The sequence below is a fragment of the Etheostoma spectabile genome, chromosome 10 (genome assembly GCF_008692095.1).
Source record: "Etheostoma spectabile isolate EspeVRDwgs_2016 chromosome 10, UIUC_Espe_1.0, whole genome shotgun sequence".
NCBI classification, from domain to species: domain Eukaryota; kingdom Metazoa; phylum Chordata; class Actinopteri; order Perciformes; family Percidae; genus Etheostoma; species Etheostoma spectabile.
This window is the reverse complement of record NC_045742.1, coordinates 8,566,093-8,580,427: the sequence shown is the minus strand read 5'-3', so window position 1 is coordinate 8,580,427 and position 14,335 is coordinate 8,566,093. Positions and strand designations below refer to the sequence as shown.

The 14,335-nt window shown below is 38.7% G+C and overlaps 4 protein-coding genes across 4 annotated transcripts in view; 1 reads left to right on the top strand and 3 right to left on the bottom strand.

The window, feature by feature from the left end:
* Positions 1 to 5,012, bottom strand: part of eif4ea (eukaryotic translation initiation factor 4ea) — a gene marked incomplete at its 5' end in the record, with an annotated part of 6,542 nt that extends 1,530 nt beyond the window's left edge. The window contains 6 exon segments of the mRNA XM_032527589.1: positions 228 to 367; positions 707 to 820; positions 2,236 to 2,299; positions 2,664 to 2,759; positions 2,959 to 3,062; positions 4,578 to 5,012. Of these exon segments, the coding sequence (XP_032383480.1) occupies positions 228 to 367; positions 707 to 820; positions 2,236 to 2,299; positions 2,664 to 2,759; positions 2,959 to 3,062; positions 4,578 to 4,595 (536 nt within the window).
* Positions 5,013 to 5,252: 240 nt separating this feature from the next.
* On the bottom strand, positions 5,253 to 9,617 carry LOC116696518 (alcohol dehydrogenase class-3). The gene is made up of 9 exons (XM_032527571.1): positions 9,521 to 9,617; positions 8,776 to 8,877; positions 8,475 to 8,616; positions 8,296 to 8,383; positions 7,836 to 8,055; positions 6,561 to 6,821; positions 6,173 to 6,308; positions 5,552 to 5,690; positions 5,253 to 5,436 (listed from the first exon to the last, which is right to left on the bottom strand). The coding sequence occupies exons 1-9, from the start codon at positions 9,536 to 9,538 to the stop codon at positions 5,412 to 5,414; spliced, it is 1,131 nt and encodes a 376-aa protein (XP_032383462.1). The 5' UTR covers positions 9,539 to 9,617; the 3' UTR covers positions 5,253 to 5,411.
* Positions 9,618 to 10,951: 1,334 nt separating this feature from the next.
* gar1 (GAR1 homolog, ribonucleoprotein) lies at positions 10,952 to 14,160 on the bottom strand. The gene is made up of 7 exons (XM_032527588.1): positions 14,039 to 14,160; positions 13,512 to 13,710; positions 12,362 to 12,516; positions 12,176 to 12,235; positions 11,955 to 12,078; positions 11,579 to 11,704; positions 10,952 to 11,494 (listed from the first exon to the last, which is right to left on the bottom strand). The coding sequence occupies exons 2-7, from the start codon at positions 13,693 to 13,695 to the stop codon at positions 11,484 to 11,486; spliced, it is 660 nt and encodes a 219-aa protein (XP_032383479.1). The 5' UTR covers positions 13,696 to 13,710; positions 14,039 to 14,160; the 3' UTR covers positions 10,952 to 11,483.
* Positions 14,161 to 14,188: 28 nt separating this feature from the next.
* LOC116696519 (alcohol dehydrogenase class-3-like) overlaps positions 14,189 to 14,335 on the top strand; it is a 4,676-nt gene continuing 4,529 nt past the window's right edge. The window contains 1 exon segment of the mRNA XM_032527572.1: positions 14,189 to 14,246. The gene's annotated coding sequence lies outside the window, so the exon portion shown is untranslated.

Here is a 14,335-nt window from a genome sequence, read left to right as displayed (position 1 = left end):
GGGGTCCTGTCCACCCATTAAGTCAAACAGACATCTACCCCTATGCTAGTGAGTCAAATGGTAACAGCATTTACTATTTGGAATACTTGCAAAGTTGAAAATAAATAAAGAAATAAAAGACTAGAAAAAAAAGAACCAAACAGCCTGTTTACATGTATAAAGAAATGTTACTTTTCTTTTTGACATCTTAACATTTGTCATCAATAAGTGTGGCATATTTAGGTCACCCTATGTGTGTGATGGCTTCTTTGTTTTCGTAGTCTGTGGTCCATATTGCTATTTTATCTCCTTTGGCTCGGACGTTAATGACGGCGCCGCACACATCGTCACTGTGGTCATCAAAAGCTTCACCCACAAGACACAAGAGCTGCAGGGAAAACAAACAATCATAAATGCCTTGTTGTGGATCTGATGGGGTCCTTTTTCAAAGCAGACATTCAGACTTTTCGGTACGATAGAAACAGGCGTTACTAATAACACCAACAATGGCTCCATTCTATTCAAGTGGCCCAGTAAGCCAGGACATTGAGCCAGTAAGCAGTACCCTGGTACTAAAGCGGCCAAATGGAATTCAGCCGCCATTTATTATGTTGTCTAAATTTGATTTTCCTCCTGTGATGTGACAAAATATCCACCCTGAAAAAGGCCTAAAGATAAAACAATGGTATAGTTAAAAGAAACTGAGACTCGACACGCGTGAACATACCGTCTCCAACCAGAACCGATCCAGGTCTGCTCTACGCTGCTGCTTGGACAGAGTTATCAGCCAGCGGCCACCTCGTCGATTCCGTCCATCCTCCCACATTGGCTCAATCCCATCCTGTATCCACATTTAAAAGCTCACAACACAATATCCCAACTTCTTCATAATTAAAAGGCTTTATCCGTTTCCCTTTAGATCAGGATAGGAGCAAATAGTACATGTAACAAAACCACTAAATTAGAAAGTAGCTACGTTTCAGTGTTGTTCCTATAAAAGGCTTCACAAAACTTAAAATTGAATTACCAATTCATATGGTAACTACATATTAATAGGCTATTCCACTTGATAGAAGGGACACGCTGATCCACTTCGTGTAGACTTGTAGTCAGCTTTGACATCTTGATATGCAGTTCTGGTTTGACCACATTCTCAGTGGTGAGCCAGACAAGCATGTGTATAGCTGCAATCCAGGAACAACATGGATGTGATAAAAGATTAAAAAAATTGAAAATAAGCAATCTATTAAGAGCCTAACCTGGAGACAAAAGTAGCTTCCGATAGAACGCTACATAACAGAGTGGCTTACACAGCTCCTATTAGATAGTAAAATACGGTACGTGTCATGTTACATTGCAGAGAAGAAACAAATATTTTTCTGAAAGTAAAAATTAAGTAAATTATTAATTTTGTCTGTTTTGAGGAAAAAAAACTTTAAAAAAGTTTAAAATGTTATTGTGTGTGAATACTCAATTCTAATTGGCTCATCCTCTCAACACCACAGGATGGCGCTAACACACAAGCTGTAGTAAGTAGTTGCTACAAGTAGTAGTAGTAGTAGTAGTAGTAGTAGTAGTAAGTAGTAGTTACATTGCTATGTTTTAACAGCTGTATACTACTATCCCTGAATGGATGTTTGACAGTCAGCCACCCACCCCCGTACACCCACACAGAACTGAAAGTGATTACACGATTCATCTGCTTAGCAAGGAAACTGTCAAGAAACACATCTTGTCTAGTTAGATATGCATTTGGTCACCTGCATCTGACAGCTATGAATTTTGCAGCACAAAACTCCACCTTTCCATCATGTTTCTAACTATCCAATTTATGACAGATGAGATTCAGTTTTAGTCTTGACTGATAATCAAAACTAACTTTCTTCGTAAGCTCTTTTTGGCCATCAGAGAAGATGAAGTGAAGCGCAGTGAAATGAAGTGACTTGCAGCTAGTAACAGGAATACACCATTTGACACCCCCCCCCCCCCCCCCCTCCATATGAATAAATTACCCATCAGGCCACTTGACTTCATGTTTTATGGTCTTGGTTAATTTGTGATAAGAGAGAGTGAGTGAGTGAGTAAGTTCTCTAAATGGAGCAAAATTACAGTACCACAAAAGAAAAATGGTTTCTTGTTTTATACAACAGCCCTTGGGACAAACTGGCTAAATCCAGTCCCCTGAATTAGGATGAATATCTATTAACAGTGGAAGCTAAGAGAATTCACGAGTGGGTATATAAAAAGCATGCTTACCTTAAACAATGAGTAGTCACAGCCAGACATCAAGTTACTTGATAGCTGAATGTGATTGTATAAACTAGGAAAGGAAGAGGACATTTTATGGTAAACCGTATACAACAAAAAACCTTTTGGCAGCCTGGCTGAAAACCTGGTGTAATATGAATTGTAACTACACACATTATCAACAACTAATAATTAAGAATCCATCAAATGTATACTGATCCACAGTATATAAACTGGCACACACACAAGCACGTTAAAAGGTTAAGACTAAATTCTCCTCCCTCCACAAAAAAGCAATCCGAATTATTTGTCTTATCAAATTCAGGATGTTACGAAACACCTTTTACGTTTGGCAATTTTTCTTTTTAAATTATGACTAGGTCTGATGTTTAAAACTACAGCTTTTAGAGCAATAACCCAAACAAAAATATACTTACGCCCAGAAGTCTTCCACAGTGTCAAATTTTGAGATCAGACGAAGGTTGGCTTGCCATGTTTTACTTTTGTCATTCTTGAAAAACCAAAGAGCCCATCTACAAATCAAATATGATTTAGTACAGACAAACTGCATGGTTTACCTCATTAATCATGTTGCTCATTAACAACTTGTTTCACTAAAAGAGATGCACAAATGTCCTATGAAACTACTGTACCTGATATTGAGATGTGATGAGAGATTAGATCTGAAAAAAAAAAAGAAAAAAAGAAAAAAAAATAGAGATGTGGTCTTACTTGTTTTGTAAAGGATGCTTGATGTAGGCTTCAGGACTCATAACCTTTTGAATTAATGTTTCACATTTTTCCTTTTCAGGATGAGCAGGAACCGAAGTTGACACCTAATGAACAAAAACAAAGGGGTTTCCAAAAAAAAAAAAAAAAAGAATTGTTGTGGGTTCTTTAAACAGTCGTTTCTCTGAGCAAACTGTGATGACAGCTACTGGGATTGTTATGCTGTTTGTAATTATCCAACTTGTATAGTGTTGTCAGATTTAACTTTTAATTCTAATGTATTGTTATGGTCGTAGCTGTGATACTTTAACGGTGTGTGGAAGGTGGATTGTAGACTGGAGTATGAGCGGTTAAGGAGAAGTTAGCGTTTGGGAAATGGAGAACATGACACAGCACCCTATGACAGTCATGCACATTTTCTTTTTTGAGATTGTTCCTCTTTGTCCCAGTTTGATTTTGTGCATTTCTGCACTGTATCTGACCAAATTAAAATGTTGTAAATTTTTAATAATAGTTAATTTAGAAAAAGAAAAATGTTTACCCTTGTCCATGAGACTAATCTTTTTTTTCTCCATTTTACCTGGTCTCATGCCTGCTTTCGTACTGATGTTTTCGGCAGCCATGTCCTGAACAAAATTAACCCTCCTGTCAAATGTGACCCATTCTTAAAGTTTCTTATCAGATATTTGGCTTTCAACCAAACTCCCCAAAATAACATGCATGGATCCATAAAACGCTCTTCACATGTGAAATTAAGGATCAGATCTTTACTTACATTGAATTTGGGGCATTTTATTACATTTTATGGCATCATCTGACTAAACTTTGACATGTCCGATTATCCATTAGGCCTACATTCTTTTCTCTGATCTTAACAGTCTCCAAATCATTCATAAATGCTTTTTTTCCCCCAACACAGATGAGATAAATTTCATATAAATGAGGTCAATAATCCATGAATTCAAAAAATTATTGCTCAACTAGTGTTAATACGTTGGCTCTAGTGGTGAATATACTGGTGTTAATGGGGGAAAGTGACTTGACTTGCACTTGTAGAGTGGAAGACATCTTCACAAAAGGAAGCATATCTTGCAACTTCACCGTCCGAGTGACCTACCTGACCCCTAACCTATTGCTACAATTGAGCAAAATCACCATTACACAGTTAGCCTAGTCATTAGTGTCGCGTGCGTTTTTCATTGACGCAAACATCAGAGCTCATCTCAGGCTAACGTTAACAGTAGGCTACAGACCAAGTTTTCTACTCGGTCAAAGCGTTTTAACCAGGCGTTATTCACCTGCGTTGACGACAATGTAGCAGCAGTTGTGATTAAAACAAACGTGCTTACAAACCTTAACGTTTCGAAAACCCTTAGATAAAAAGCGACTAACATCAGTGTTTATCTAGAGTGCTGCTAATTTAATGGTTTGGCTTGCAAATTCGGTTTACGTTAACGTTACCTGTCAAAGGTAATAACAGGAAGTTTGGAAGAAAAAGAAAAAAAGAAGACTGTCAGACTGTCTCAAACCCGTCGTTGTCTTTTGACATTGATTGTTCTGCAGTGGATAAAAGCACAGCTTGTGGAGTCGACTTCGCTATCAGTGTGTTGCAGTACACTCACCACCAGAGCGGTCGCCATCTTCTGGAAATCACCCTCAGGTTTTGGCGTGTGTTAAATAGATGATTGGGCCATCTGGTACTCTATAACGCATGCGCAAAAAGATGGACAAAAGTGTTGCCCCTGTGGCACACACAAAGACCGTACACTGGATCAGCACTCCTTGACTTATTTATATCCATCATCGGTAGATTACAAACTAATTCTATCCACATTATTTGTAATCAATTACCATTGAAGTAATACGAATATATCAGATACGTGTAACTATTGTGAGTATATTTGTAGAAATTTGGGAAATAGATGTACTTTAAATCAAAGCATATACTACGTGTGAACATCCTGAATTTTCTTTTGTGGTTTATAGAAGTATGTACAAACCATGTAATACATGAGATAATCAATGAAAGTGTCAGCCATACAGAATGATCTTTCAGGATGATGTAGTCCACAATATTCAGTGTCTGGCAAGTGTTGTCAGGGTAAATTGTGTTACATTGATGAGGATTAAGTATCAATGTACTGTATACTGTCACTTATGTAATATGATTAATTGCTGTTTTCACGCTATGAACCCTTGGAGGAATGACTAAATAGGGCTGAAAGAGACTCATTGTTGACTGTTCTTAATAAATGCCTTAATGTTAGTATGTTAAGAGGAAAAGCAGATAACACATACATTTTCAAAATATTTTTATGACACTTGTTTCAAACATGTATTTTGCTGTTAATAAAAATGTTCTTATGGTGAAAGTTATGTCATCAAAACAAGTGCAGCAACTATGAAAGGAGATTGTTTAAAGGCCAAATGTGAAGGATTTCAATGATTCAGGTACTTCAGAAGGTCAGCACTGTGCGGATACTGCAATGAGAGAAAAATAAAATAGGTTAGGACTCAGCAGAAAACAAAAAAGTGAAAGGGCCTTTATCTTAGAAAATAGATACTTATCCACTGTGCATAAATTAACTGTTCTCACCTCTTTCCAGCATGCATGAGGTCAAATCCCTCATTTATCTGCTCAAAGGGCAGGGTGTGGGTCACAAACTCATCCACCTTCAGCTTCTTATTCATGTAGTCCTCCACCAATTTAGGAACACTTTCCACACTCTTCCACCCTGGGGGTGAATATTGAAACCAGGTTAACAACTTTAGCCAAAACTAAACTGAATAGAACTCATGTTTTTACCAAAAGGCTATGGAAAAGGCACTTATTCCCCAACTATACAGTATATGTTTGTGTTCAAGCCTTACTTGGTAGAACAAAGAAATCACCAGAAATGACAAACTACAGTATATTACCAGATTAACTTATGTTCAAAAACGGCATGTCTTTGACAGGTGTTCTATGACTATTCTAAGGCTAATTAACAGGCGCTCTCTTTGAGAGCAATTATTATGTGAAATTATGATGAAAAAAAAGCTGTTTGAGCTCCACTTTAAACTCTGCTGAAGTCACAAACCTTCAACCTAAACAAGTTGATACTAAAAACCCATAGTTAAAATATGCAAAAAGGCTTTGAACTCACAGAAAGTTGGAACTGCAGCCAGACCACATTAAGCCCATTACAACAAGTAATTATCTAACGGAGTCTGTCACCTCCAAAGGCTGTGCCCCTCCACACTCGGCCCGTCACCAGCTGGAAAGGTCTGGTCGAGATCTCCTGTCCAGCTCCGGCTACGCCGATGATGACACTTTCACCCCATCCTTTATGGCACGCCTCCAGAGCAGCTCTCTGAAATAATAAAATGGTAATTTTCCTGTTTTCTATGAAATGCCAACTGATGCTGCTTGTGCCCGGTGTTGCGTACACACTATGTTTATCTGCACTGGCTCTACTATGTACATCTACCAACCAACCGATGATGACAAATAAACACAGTTAATGTATGAAAATGATAAATATGTTGCTTATTGCCATTTCTATATGATGATGTCCAGCATGTTTGTTTGTTTTTTCCATAATTTTTTTCACAATTTGTCTCACCATAATTTGCACATTTCCGATGCACTCAAATGAATAGTCCACACCCCCGTCAGTCATCTCCACCAGAACCTCCTGGATGGGCTTGCTGTGGTCCTTAGGGTTCACAAACTCAGTGGCTCCAAACTCCTTGGCTTTCTCAAACTTTGCAGCGTTGATGTCCACACCAATGATCCTGGTTGCCCCGGCAACCTTGCAGCCCATAATAACAGCCAAGCCAACAGCACCAAGGCCAAATACAGCACATGTGGAACCAGGCTCAACCTGAGTGTGCATGAGGAAGAATAGCAGCGTGAGAATTTGAAGTATTACTGAATAATTTTGCCTTTTTGGGGTGATATTAACAGTCGCGACAAAAAAAGTCAGTCCCTCGAGGATTTCGGCCTTTTTTGAGATTGTTGCCTTATTTTGAAGGAGCTTTAGTAAAAGGTTTTTGTATGTTTGTTGCAATGAAGTTGCAAGAGAGTGAAAGTTGCAATGAAAGTAAAAAATAAAAATGAAATTTGTTTGGGGGAGAATTAAATTACTCTGGGCTTAGTTTTTCTAGTAACCTTACCAGAAAGTCTCAGGATGCTGCAAATGTTGGTATAATATGAAAATGGCTTGTAGATTTAAAAATTTTTTTATTGAATCAATTAAATTTGAACATGTCTGTCAGTAGCCTGTTTACCTTTACATTGTTGGTTAATTTCCTATCCCGGCCTGGGACACATTCATACGGTTTAATAAAAGGACTTATTGGACTTATTGAACTCAATTTACGTCATTGTGTACATCTCACCTGCAGTTTTGTTTGTGTGTGCGTGCAACAGGATTGAAACAGCAGCTTTCAGCGACTTCAGAGTGAAAAAAACGTGACAGCTTATATTGATGTTAAAATGTAAACAGGTTGGCAGGAAATGTTTTGCACAGTCTTTCGCTGTACATTGTTTGTGAATGTGAGATGTTCAAGTCACACACATCTCGTCTTAATATCAGAAACAAGGAAATTAATTTGGTGATGTACGTGTGACGTTGACCCGTTCTCACTCCCGCTTGGTCATTGGCTCTCAGAGTCACATGCTGACGCAAAGGCTGGCACGTGGGACTGTCAGGATTGGTTGAAATCAGGGGAAATTGGTCCAATATGGTCTAATTTGCAGAGATTGGTCAAAATTGTAAATGACACGAAATTCATGGTAATAGGTTGAATTCCTGGAGGGACTGAATAGGGAAAAAAATAAAAAAAATCTTGGAAAGAGATAGCCATAGTGTAACACGGCCTGGCGTGATACCTACCTTGGCAGTGTTGAGAGCAGCACCGTAACCTGTAGAAATGCCACAACCAAGAAGGCACACTTTATCCAGTGGAGCCTTTGCGTTCACCTTGGCGAGAGAGATGTCGGCCACCACAGTATACTCTGAGAAAGTGCTGGTCCCCATGAAGTGAAACACTTGCTTTCCCTTGCAAGTGAAGCGTGAAGTGTTGTCAGGGAGCAGGCCGCGGCCCTGGGTTACTCTGCAGGTTGGAAGCACAGGGAAAAGGGATTTCTTTCATGTATGATGAAACTCAGCTTTGTACTTTAATGCAGGGCAGGCGCAGGCTCAAACTAATGATGAGTGAGCTTTGATTTGGTCGCCCTGGGGTGGAACACCTGAGGCTGTGAATCCAACTATTGAGGTTCTAAGTTCTGCCACAAAAGAAATACATTTTTTGAATTTCAACTCAAGATTGCATACATGAGTCTTGCAGCATTACCTAATTTTCTGGCAAAGGTTGGTCTTGGGATTTTTGCAGAATTTGCATTCACCACACTGTGGCACGTACAACGGGACGACAGTATCACCTCAGCAAAAGAGAATTGGAAAGAATTAGAAATCATGGTAAATGTACATAGTCACAACACATTTTTAATATCATGTCTGGCAGCTCAATACCTGGCTTAAATTTGGTGACACCCTCACCAACGCTCTCAACAGTTCCAGCACCCTCGTGGCCCAAGATGACAGGGAAAAGTCCCTCTGGGTCACTGCCACTCAGAGTGTAGGCATCTGTATGACACACCCCTGTAGCAAAGATCTGAGAGGCACAGTGTTATTTTAAGTTCATGGTAGACACAGCTCATACGGTAGGCCTTAATGTTAACATTATTTAACCCTAATTCCCTATTGTCTGAGGTAGTCATTTCCCTAAAAAAAAAAAAAAATGCAAAAGCAAGATCAGTAGACTTTGGTTTACCTTGATGCGAACTTCATGGGCCTTGGGTGGTGCTACCTCCACCTCCTCAATGGAAAGAGGCTTCCCTGATTCCCAGGCAACAGCTGCCTTGCACTTAATGACCTGAGGGCAAAGCACAGTACGTGAAGCTACGGGTAGTTAAGTAACTGCAGCCATGGGTTGACTGGGGCTTGTGTGGTGTGTGTGTGTGTGTGTGTGTGTGTGTGTGTGTGTGTGTGTGGTGTGTGTGTGTGTGTGTGTGTGTGTGTGTGTGTGTGTGTGTGTGTGTGTGACAGGGCGAGCTAGTTGCACAGTGTACTTTGCCTTTGAACTGTAACCAGGCTTATGCTAAGCCCAGCCAGAGTTCCAGTAGTTTACTGTTGTAGTGGCGTTGTGCTTTAATGCCAGTACCACTGGTCAGTTACCTACTCCAAAATAAGTGAGACGTAGCTACTTACAGTTCATTGGTTTTCACGCTTTCTTAATTAACTAATCAGAATTAAAGATATCTCCGGGGACAAGTATTGCAGCAGCATGCTAGTTGCGACCGACTGATCAAAGATCTCTGTTAAGTGATAGAAGAGATTGTTCTGTACTGTTGTTCTGTTCTGTGATTTGTTCATTCAACGTAAGTTATGTGAATGCGTGCACGCTAGAACCTTGTTTTTAATGCCACATGTGTAATTGACGCAACCTTTACGGCATAAACACAATAAAGTACTGCATTTAAAATGTGCATTGCGCATTTCGTGGGAATTGTACTTACTTTGCCAGCTGTCTCCATGTTCGTTCCTTCAGCACGAGAGGGAGGGGGGGTGCACAGCCGTAAAGGAGTTAACGTCCGGACCAATCAGAAATGAGAACGCGCTGCATAAGCATGACGCAGGCGCGGTAGAGAAGAATGTTATTTTAGTCAGGATTTAAGTTTTTCTCTATGATTTCTATGAATGATTGTATTGAGTACATATATATATATATATATATATATATATATATATATATATATATATATAATATATATATTAGCCTTTATTGTCATTATACACAATTGCAGTACCTTTGCAACGAGATTCAAGCAACCCCTTTACAGAGTCAACACAAGAATATAGAATATAAAAATATAAAAAGTAAGTAGTGCAGAAAAAAAAGAGAGAGAGGGATGTAAGGCACAGTCCTGAGAGCAATTATATACAAAGTGGTTGAGAGATAAAGGGTTTGTATACACAATGTGCAGAATATAATTTGGTGTGTCAAAAGTCCTGAGTATTAAATATTGCACAGTAATGAGATTAAATGGTTAAGTATACTAATAAATAAGTATTGCACTGTAATAAAATTAAATGGTTAAGTATTAATATTAATACTTAACCATTTAATTTTATTATGTACAATATTTTATTTACTATTTAGTAAATAAATAAATATTGTACATAATTAGATTAAATGGTTAAATATTAAGTATTGCACTGTAATGAAATTGCACAGAATTCCAGTGTCCTTTTAGTGTATGTATATATATATATATATATATATATATATGTGTTTATTAGGGCTGCACAATATATTGTTTTTTTGTATTGTCATCACAACATAAACTGGCACAATATAGATATTGCAAAAGTCTGTAACAGATTGGAATAATGTTTTTAAATATTAATATTCCGATTAGTTGAAAGAAAGTATCAGCAAGTAACACTTATAGAAACTTACTTTTTGTGGTGCCTTATGTATTCAATTCAATGTCCAGTTTGTTGTATTTTAGCAAAAAACAAAGCAGCAGAAATGCAGAACTGAGTACACTTTAGCAGAAGTAATATTACTGCTATTTTCATGTTATCGCATATCTTCCTCATGTCTTGCATCACATATAAACCAACATTTGTAATGAAAGCTAATTCTTGGCCTTGGAAATAGTTTGACAAATCAAACAGAGGGTATAGATTTGTAAATAAAAGTCAAATCAGCAAAATTCTGTAGATTGCAATGTAACATATTGTATTTATCTATTGTTAAAATTTACTCCTTTAATTAAATGTATTAAAACAATGAATATGCAACTACTTTTTACATCTTAAGTTTCACTTCTGGGCACAAATATTCTTTAGCTACACTTGCTGTATGTTTCCACCTAATCTTTACCTTAGGATAAAATTTAACATTCAAATCTACAACAAGAGCAATAAAAATAAAGACACAGTTACAAAGCACCTTTTAATCAAGGCCTTTAAACAGAAATGTGACAACATTCTGCTTAAAATATGACAAATTATGGGAATTAAAATGTGTTTTTTTTTTTTACTAACAGCATATAAAAGATATCCCGAACATTTCCCCATATCAGAGGAAATTAATATGGAGGTTTGTGAATCCATCTCTTGAAATCATGATCAAAGTACACACATCTGTCATGGCCAAACATTTGAACCCAATCAGCAGAGGATAATGATAAGCTTGTTCACAAGGACCCAACATCGCTCCCTAACAGGCTGAAAGGTCCTTGTTATGTTGCATACAAGCATAATTAGGAACCTTTTAAATAAAAATGAAGATCCGTCACATATTCAAAACTGGTACAAAAAAAAGGAAGGGAAAATCCATTCAAGTTCTACAAATAGAGGCAATGTCCATATTCGAAGCCCAACAGGACAGGCATTGGCAGAGAAATGCTGTCTTTCTGCTTGTAGCAGAAGACAAGGACGACACCGTCACACCAGACCACCACTGTCAGATCATCTCCCGCCTACAAATGAACGAACAACAGTTACCTTTACACATAGAAAAAGTATTAAAGTATAATTTGTACAACATTGAAAAGAGGGCAAACCTCTGAATCCACGGCCTCCTCCACCTCCTCTTCCTCTGAAGCCTCCTCCTCCTCCTCCTCGTCCACCTCCAAATCCTCCACCCCGACCACCTCCAAATCCTCCACCGCGCCCACCTCGGAAACCACCTGAAACAAAACAGCTAAATTAATCAAACCATTCTTACAAGCCATGCTCTAAATCGGCACAAATAAACCACACTTAAAATCTCCAATGACTAAGAGCTTTCTTTTTGCCCAAGAATGAGCTACACATTCACCAATAAAAGGAGACGGGAATTATTCAAATGAGACAAAGTTAAGTTAGATAGAAAGTTTAAATAGATAGATAAATACTTTATTCATCCCAAAGGAAATTTTAGAAGTTTGGATTTCTCACCTCCACGACCACCGCCTCTTCCTCCACCTCGACCCCCTCGGCCTCCTCTTGGCGGACCCTTCTCTCCTGGCGGCCTGGGGAGGAACCTCTGCAGCGGGAGAAGCTTCATTGGATCTATATAAAACTAAAAGAGACGTTGCAAATCACATACAGTGTAAAACAGAAAGGCACTGACATTTTTTAAGTATGCAAATGTACTACATTAAAATGAATTTGTATACCTTCTGCAGTTTCTTAAAGGAAGACGCCTTCATATTTTCTGAAAGTTTTACTGAAAAATACTGCAGGGATAGGTTAAGGAATTAACAGGATTTTGAGCAGCAACAATATTTAACTCAGAGTTGAACTTTTCTTTTTTCCCCAACACGGGTTGATTCAGAGGTCCAGAGACCAAATAGAAAGGATACAAAGTCCCGGAGCTGGCCAAATATCTCATCCACTTTCCCGATCTGCTCCTTGTTTTCCAAGTAGACGGGGGCATTGAAGTAGGGAACTTTGTTTTCCTCTGTCGTACACTTGCACACGATGTCATCTTCACATGGATGCACGAACTCTCCCAGTGCTGCAGAGCGGAAACACAATGAACCAGTTATCTGAGTAAAGGGTGTTTTAGACATTACAACAAATGCCCAGTTCCACTATCCTCCCTTTGGTTGACTTTATGAGCCCTTTAAACATAATTTTGATAAGTTTGCAACTCAGAACATTTAATAACACATTTTCTAAAGCCATTCCTTACTTTAGACATTAAAGCAGCCAATTACGTTTTTGAAGAATCAAAAAAAAGGGAGTTGGCAAAAAAAAACATTGAGTCAGGCTTGAAACCCTGTAAGTATAAATACCCGTCACTGCTTGTGTCTTATGATAGCATGATGGTGATATCCAAATACTGGGATTTCACAGGTTGTAGAGGTAATAGAGAGAACTACTCGTTCCACAACATTCGAGCATTCAGAAAACCAAAGATGGTTGTACGATTGCAGCGTCTGTTGTGTGAGCTTTTAGCCTTTCTAAATTATTCAGCCTAAGGACTGATATACAGCATCAGTGTTCAGAAAGATTTCAGTTTTCTAGTTGTAATTCCAATTTCGATGTTTACAAATATGTTATTTATGAATTAGAAAGTAATTATGCTAACTTTCCTGCAATGTCAAAACTAGGGCTGCACGATATTAGGAAAATATCTAATTGTGATTATTTTGACTGATATTGCAATTCATGATATTGGAGGGAATGATCATTTTGTATCATTCTAATGTTTATGTCTCTGTAGCACCACAATACTTTATTATAGAATGGGTTGACACCTATTTTGCCTTTTACAAATATTGCACCCCCCTGCGACTTGGATATTGCACTAGTTCACATCGTGATTTGGACAAAATTGGGATTTATTGTGCAGCTCTAGTCAAAACTCATCATACAAGTGTTGGCATTTAAAGGCTGAATGCTTGGTTTTTAATGTGACGGATGGATACTGGAGCTGGGCTTAACTAGTTTGGACATGCGCGGACACAACAAGCTCTCTTCTCAGCAGTACTGGCTTCATCATCTTACCGACGACATACTCTGGAGGACCGTAGTCTTGTTGTCTATTAAAACCACCTCTCCCCCCACCACGTCCAAATCCACCTCCTCTTCCTCCTCCAAATCCACCTCCTCTTCCTCCTCCGAATCCACCTCCTCCTCTGCCTCCTCCACCTCCTCTCCCTCCTCGTCCACCTCCTCCTCTGAAAGACATGTTTCTTCAAGTCCTCTGTGAGAAACACGACACAAAAGGAGAGGCAATGAGTCAGAAGAAAGCAAAGACAACATAAAAGACACGCGAATCCATGGCTGGTTAAATGGAGCATGGGCTGTGGAGTAAATCCAATGCATTCAACGACCTAACATCGTGGAGTCAGAAGCACTTCGGAAGTTCTAGCTAACATGCTAACGTTAGCTCAATTCAGATTATTAAACTAACGATACACAATTCAGCCGCATCGTCTTCCGCATATCAACACGTTATTTGTTCACTTGAAGAATATACACTTTAAAAAGTTTGCAACCCTGTCTACACACAGTTAAACTGGATTACTCACAGATGTGATCGGTTTGCTGCAGCTATTTACTCCGAAAGACTTCCATGCGATGACAACACGTGTGACCAAGGGCTGCCGTAAAGACAAATGCCAGTACCGGGAAGTGTCGTAAATTCACACTCCACGCTCTACCGCCGCACACGCTTCATATTTAAAGGAGCAGCACGGCAGACAGTCAGTTGAATCTTCAAGATAAATAAGAGAGCGGGTCGGTATAACTTTACAGACACCAATTAAACGGCACATAGTTAGTCCTCTGAGACTTGATTGATGTACGCATTTGTAAATATTCCGATA

Bases quoted from the DNA above. Each gene is read 5' to 3' on its own strand.
- LOC116696518 (XM_032527571.1), bottom strand. The intron at 6,309-6,560 runs GTGAGACAAATT...TTATTATTTCAG, and splicing joins TCGGAAATGTGCAAATTATG to AGAGCTGCTCTGGAGGCGTG. The intron at 5,437-5,551 runs GTGAGAACAGTT...CTCTCATTGCAG, and splicing joins CTCATGCATGCTGGAAAGAG to TATCCGCACAGTGCTGACCT.
- gar1 (XM_032527588.1), bottom strand. From the start codon at position 13,695: ATGTCTTTCAGAGGAGGAGGTGGACGAGGAGGGAGAGGAGGTGGAGGA. The intron at 12,236-12,361 runs GTATCCTTTCTA...CTATCCCTGCAG, and splicing joins TTGGCCAGCTCCGGGACTTT to TATTTTTCAGTAAAACTTTC. The intron at 12,079-12,175 runs GTATACAAATTC...CGTCTCTTTTAG, and splicing joins CCTTTAAGAAACTGCAGAAG to TTTTATATAGATCCAATGAA.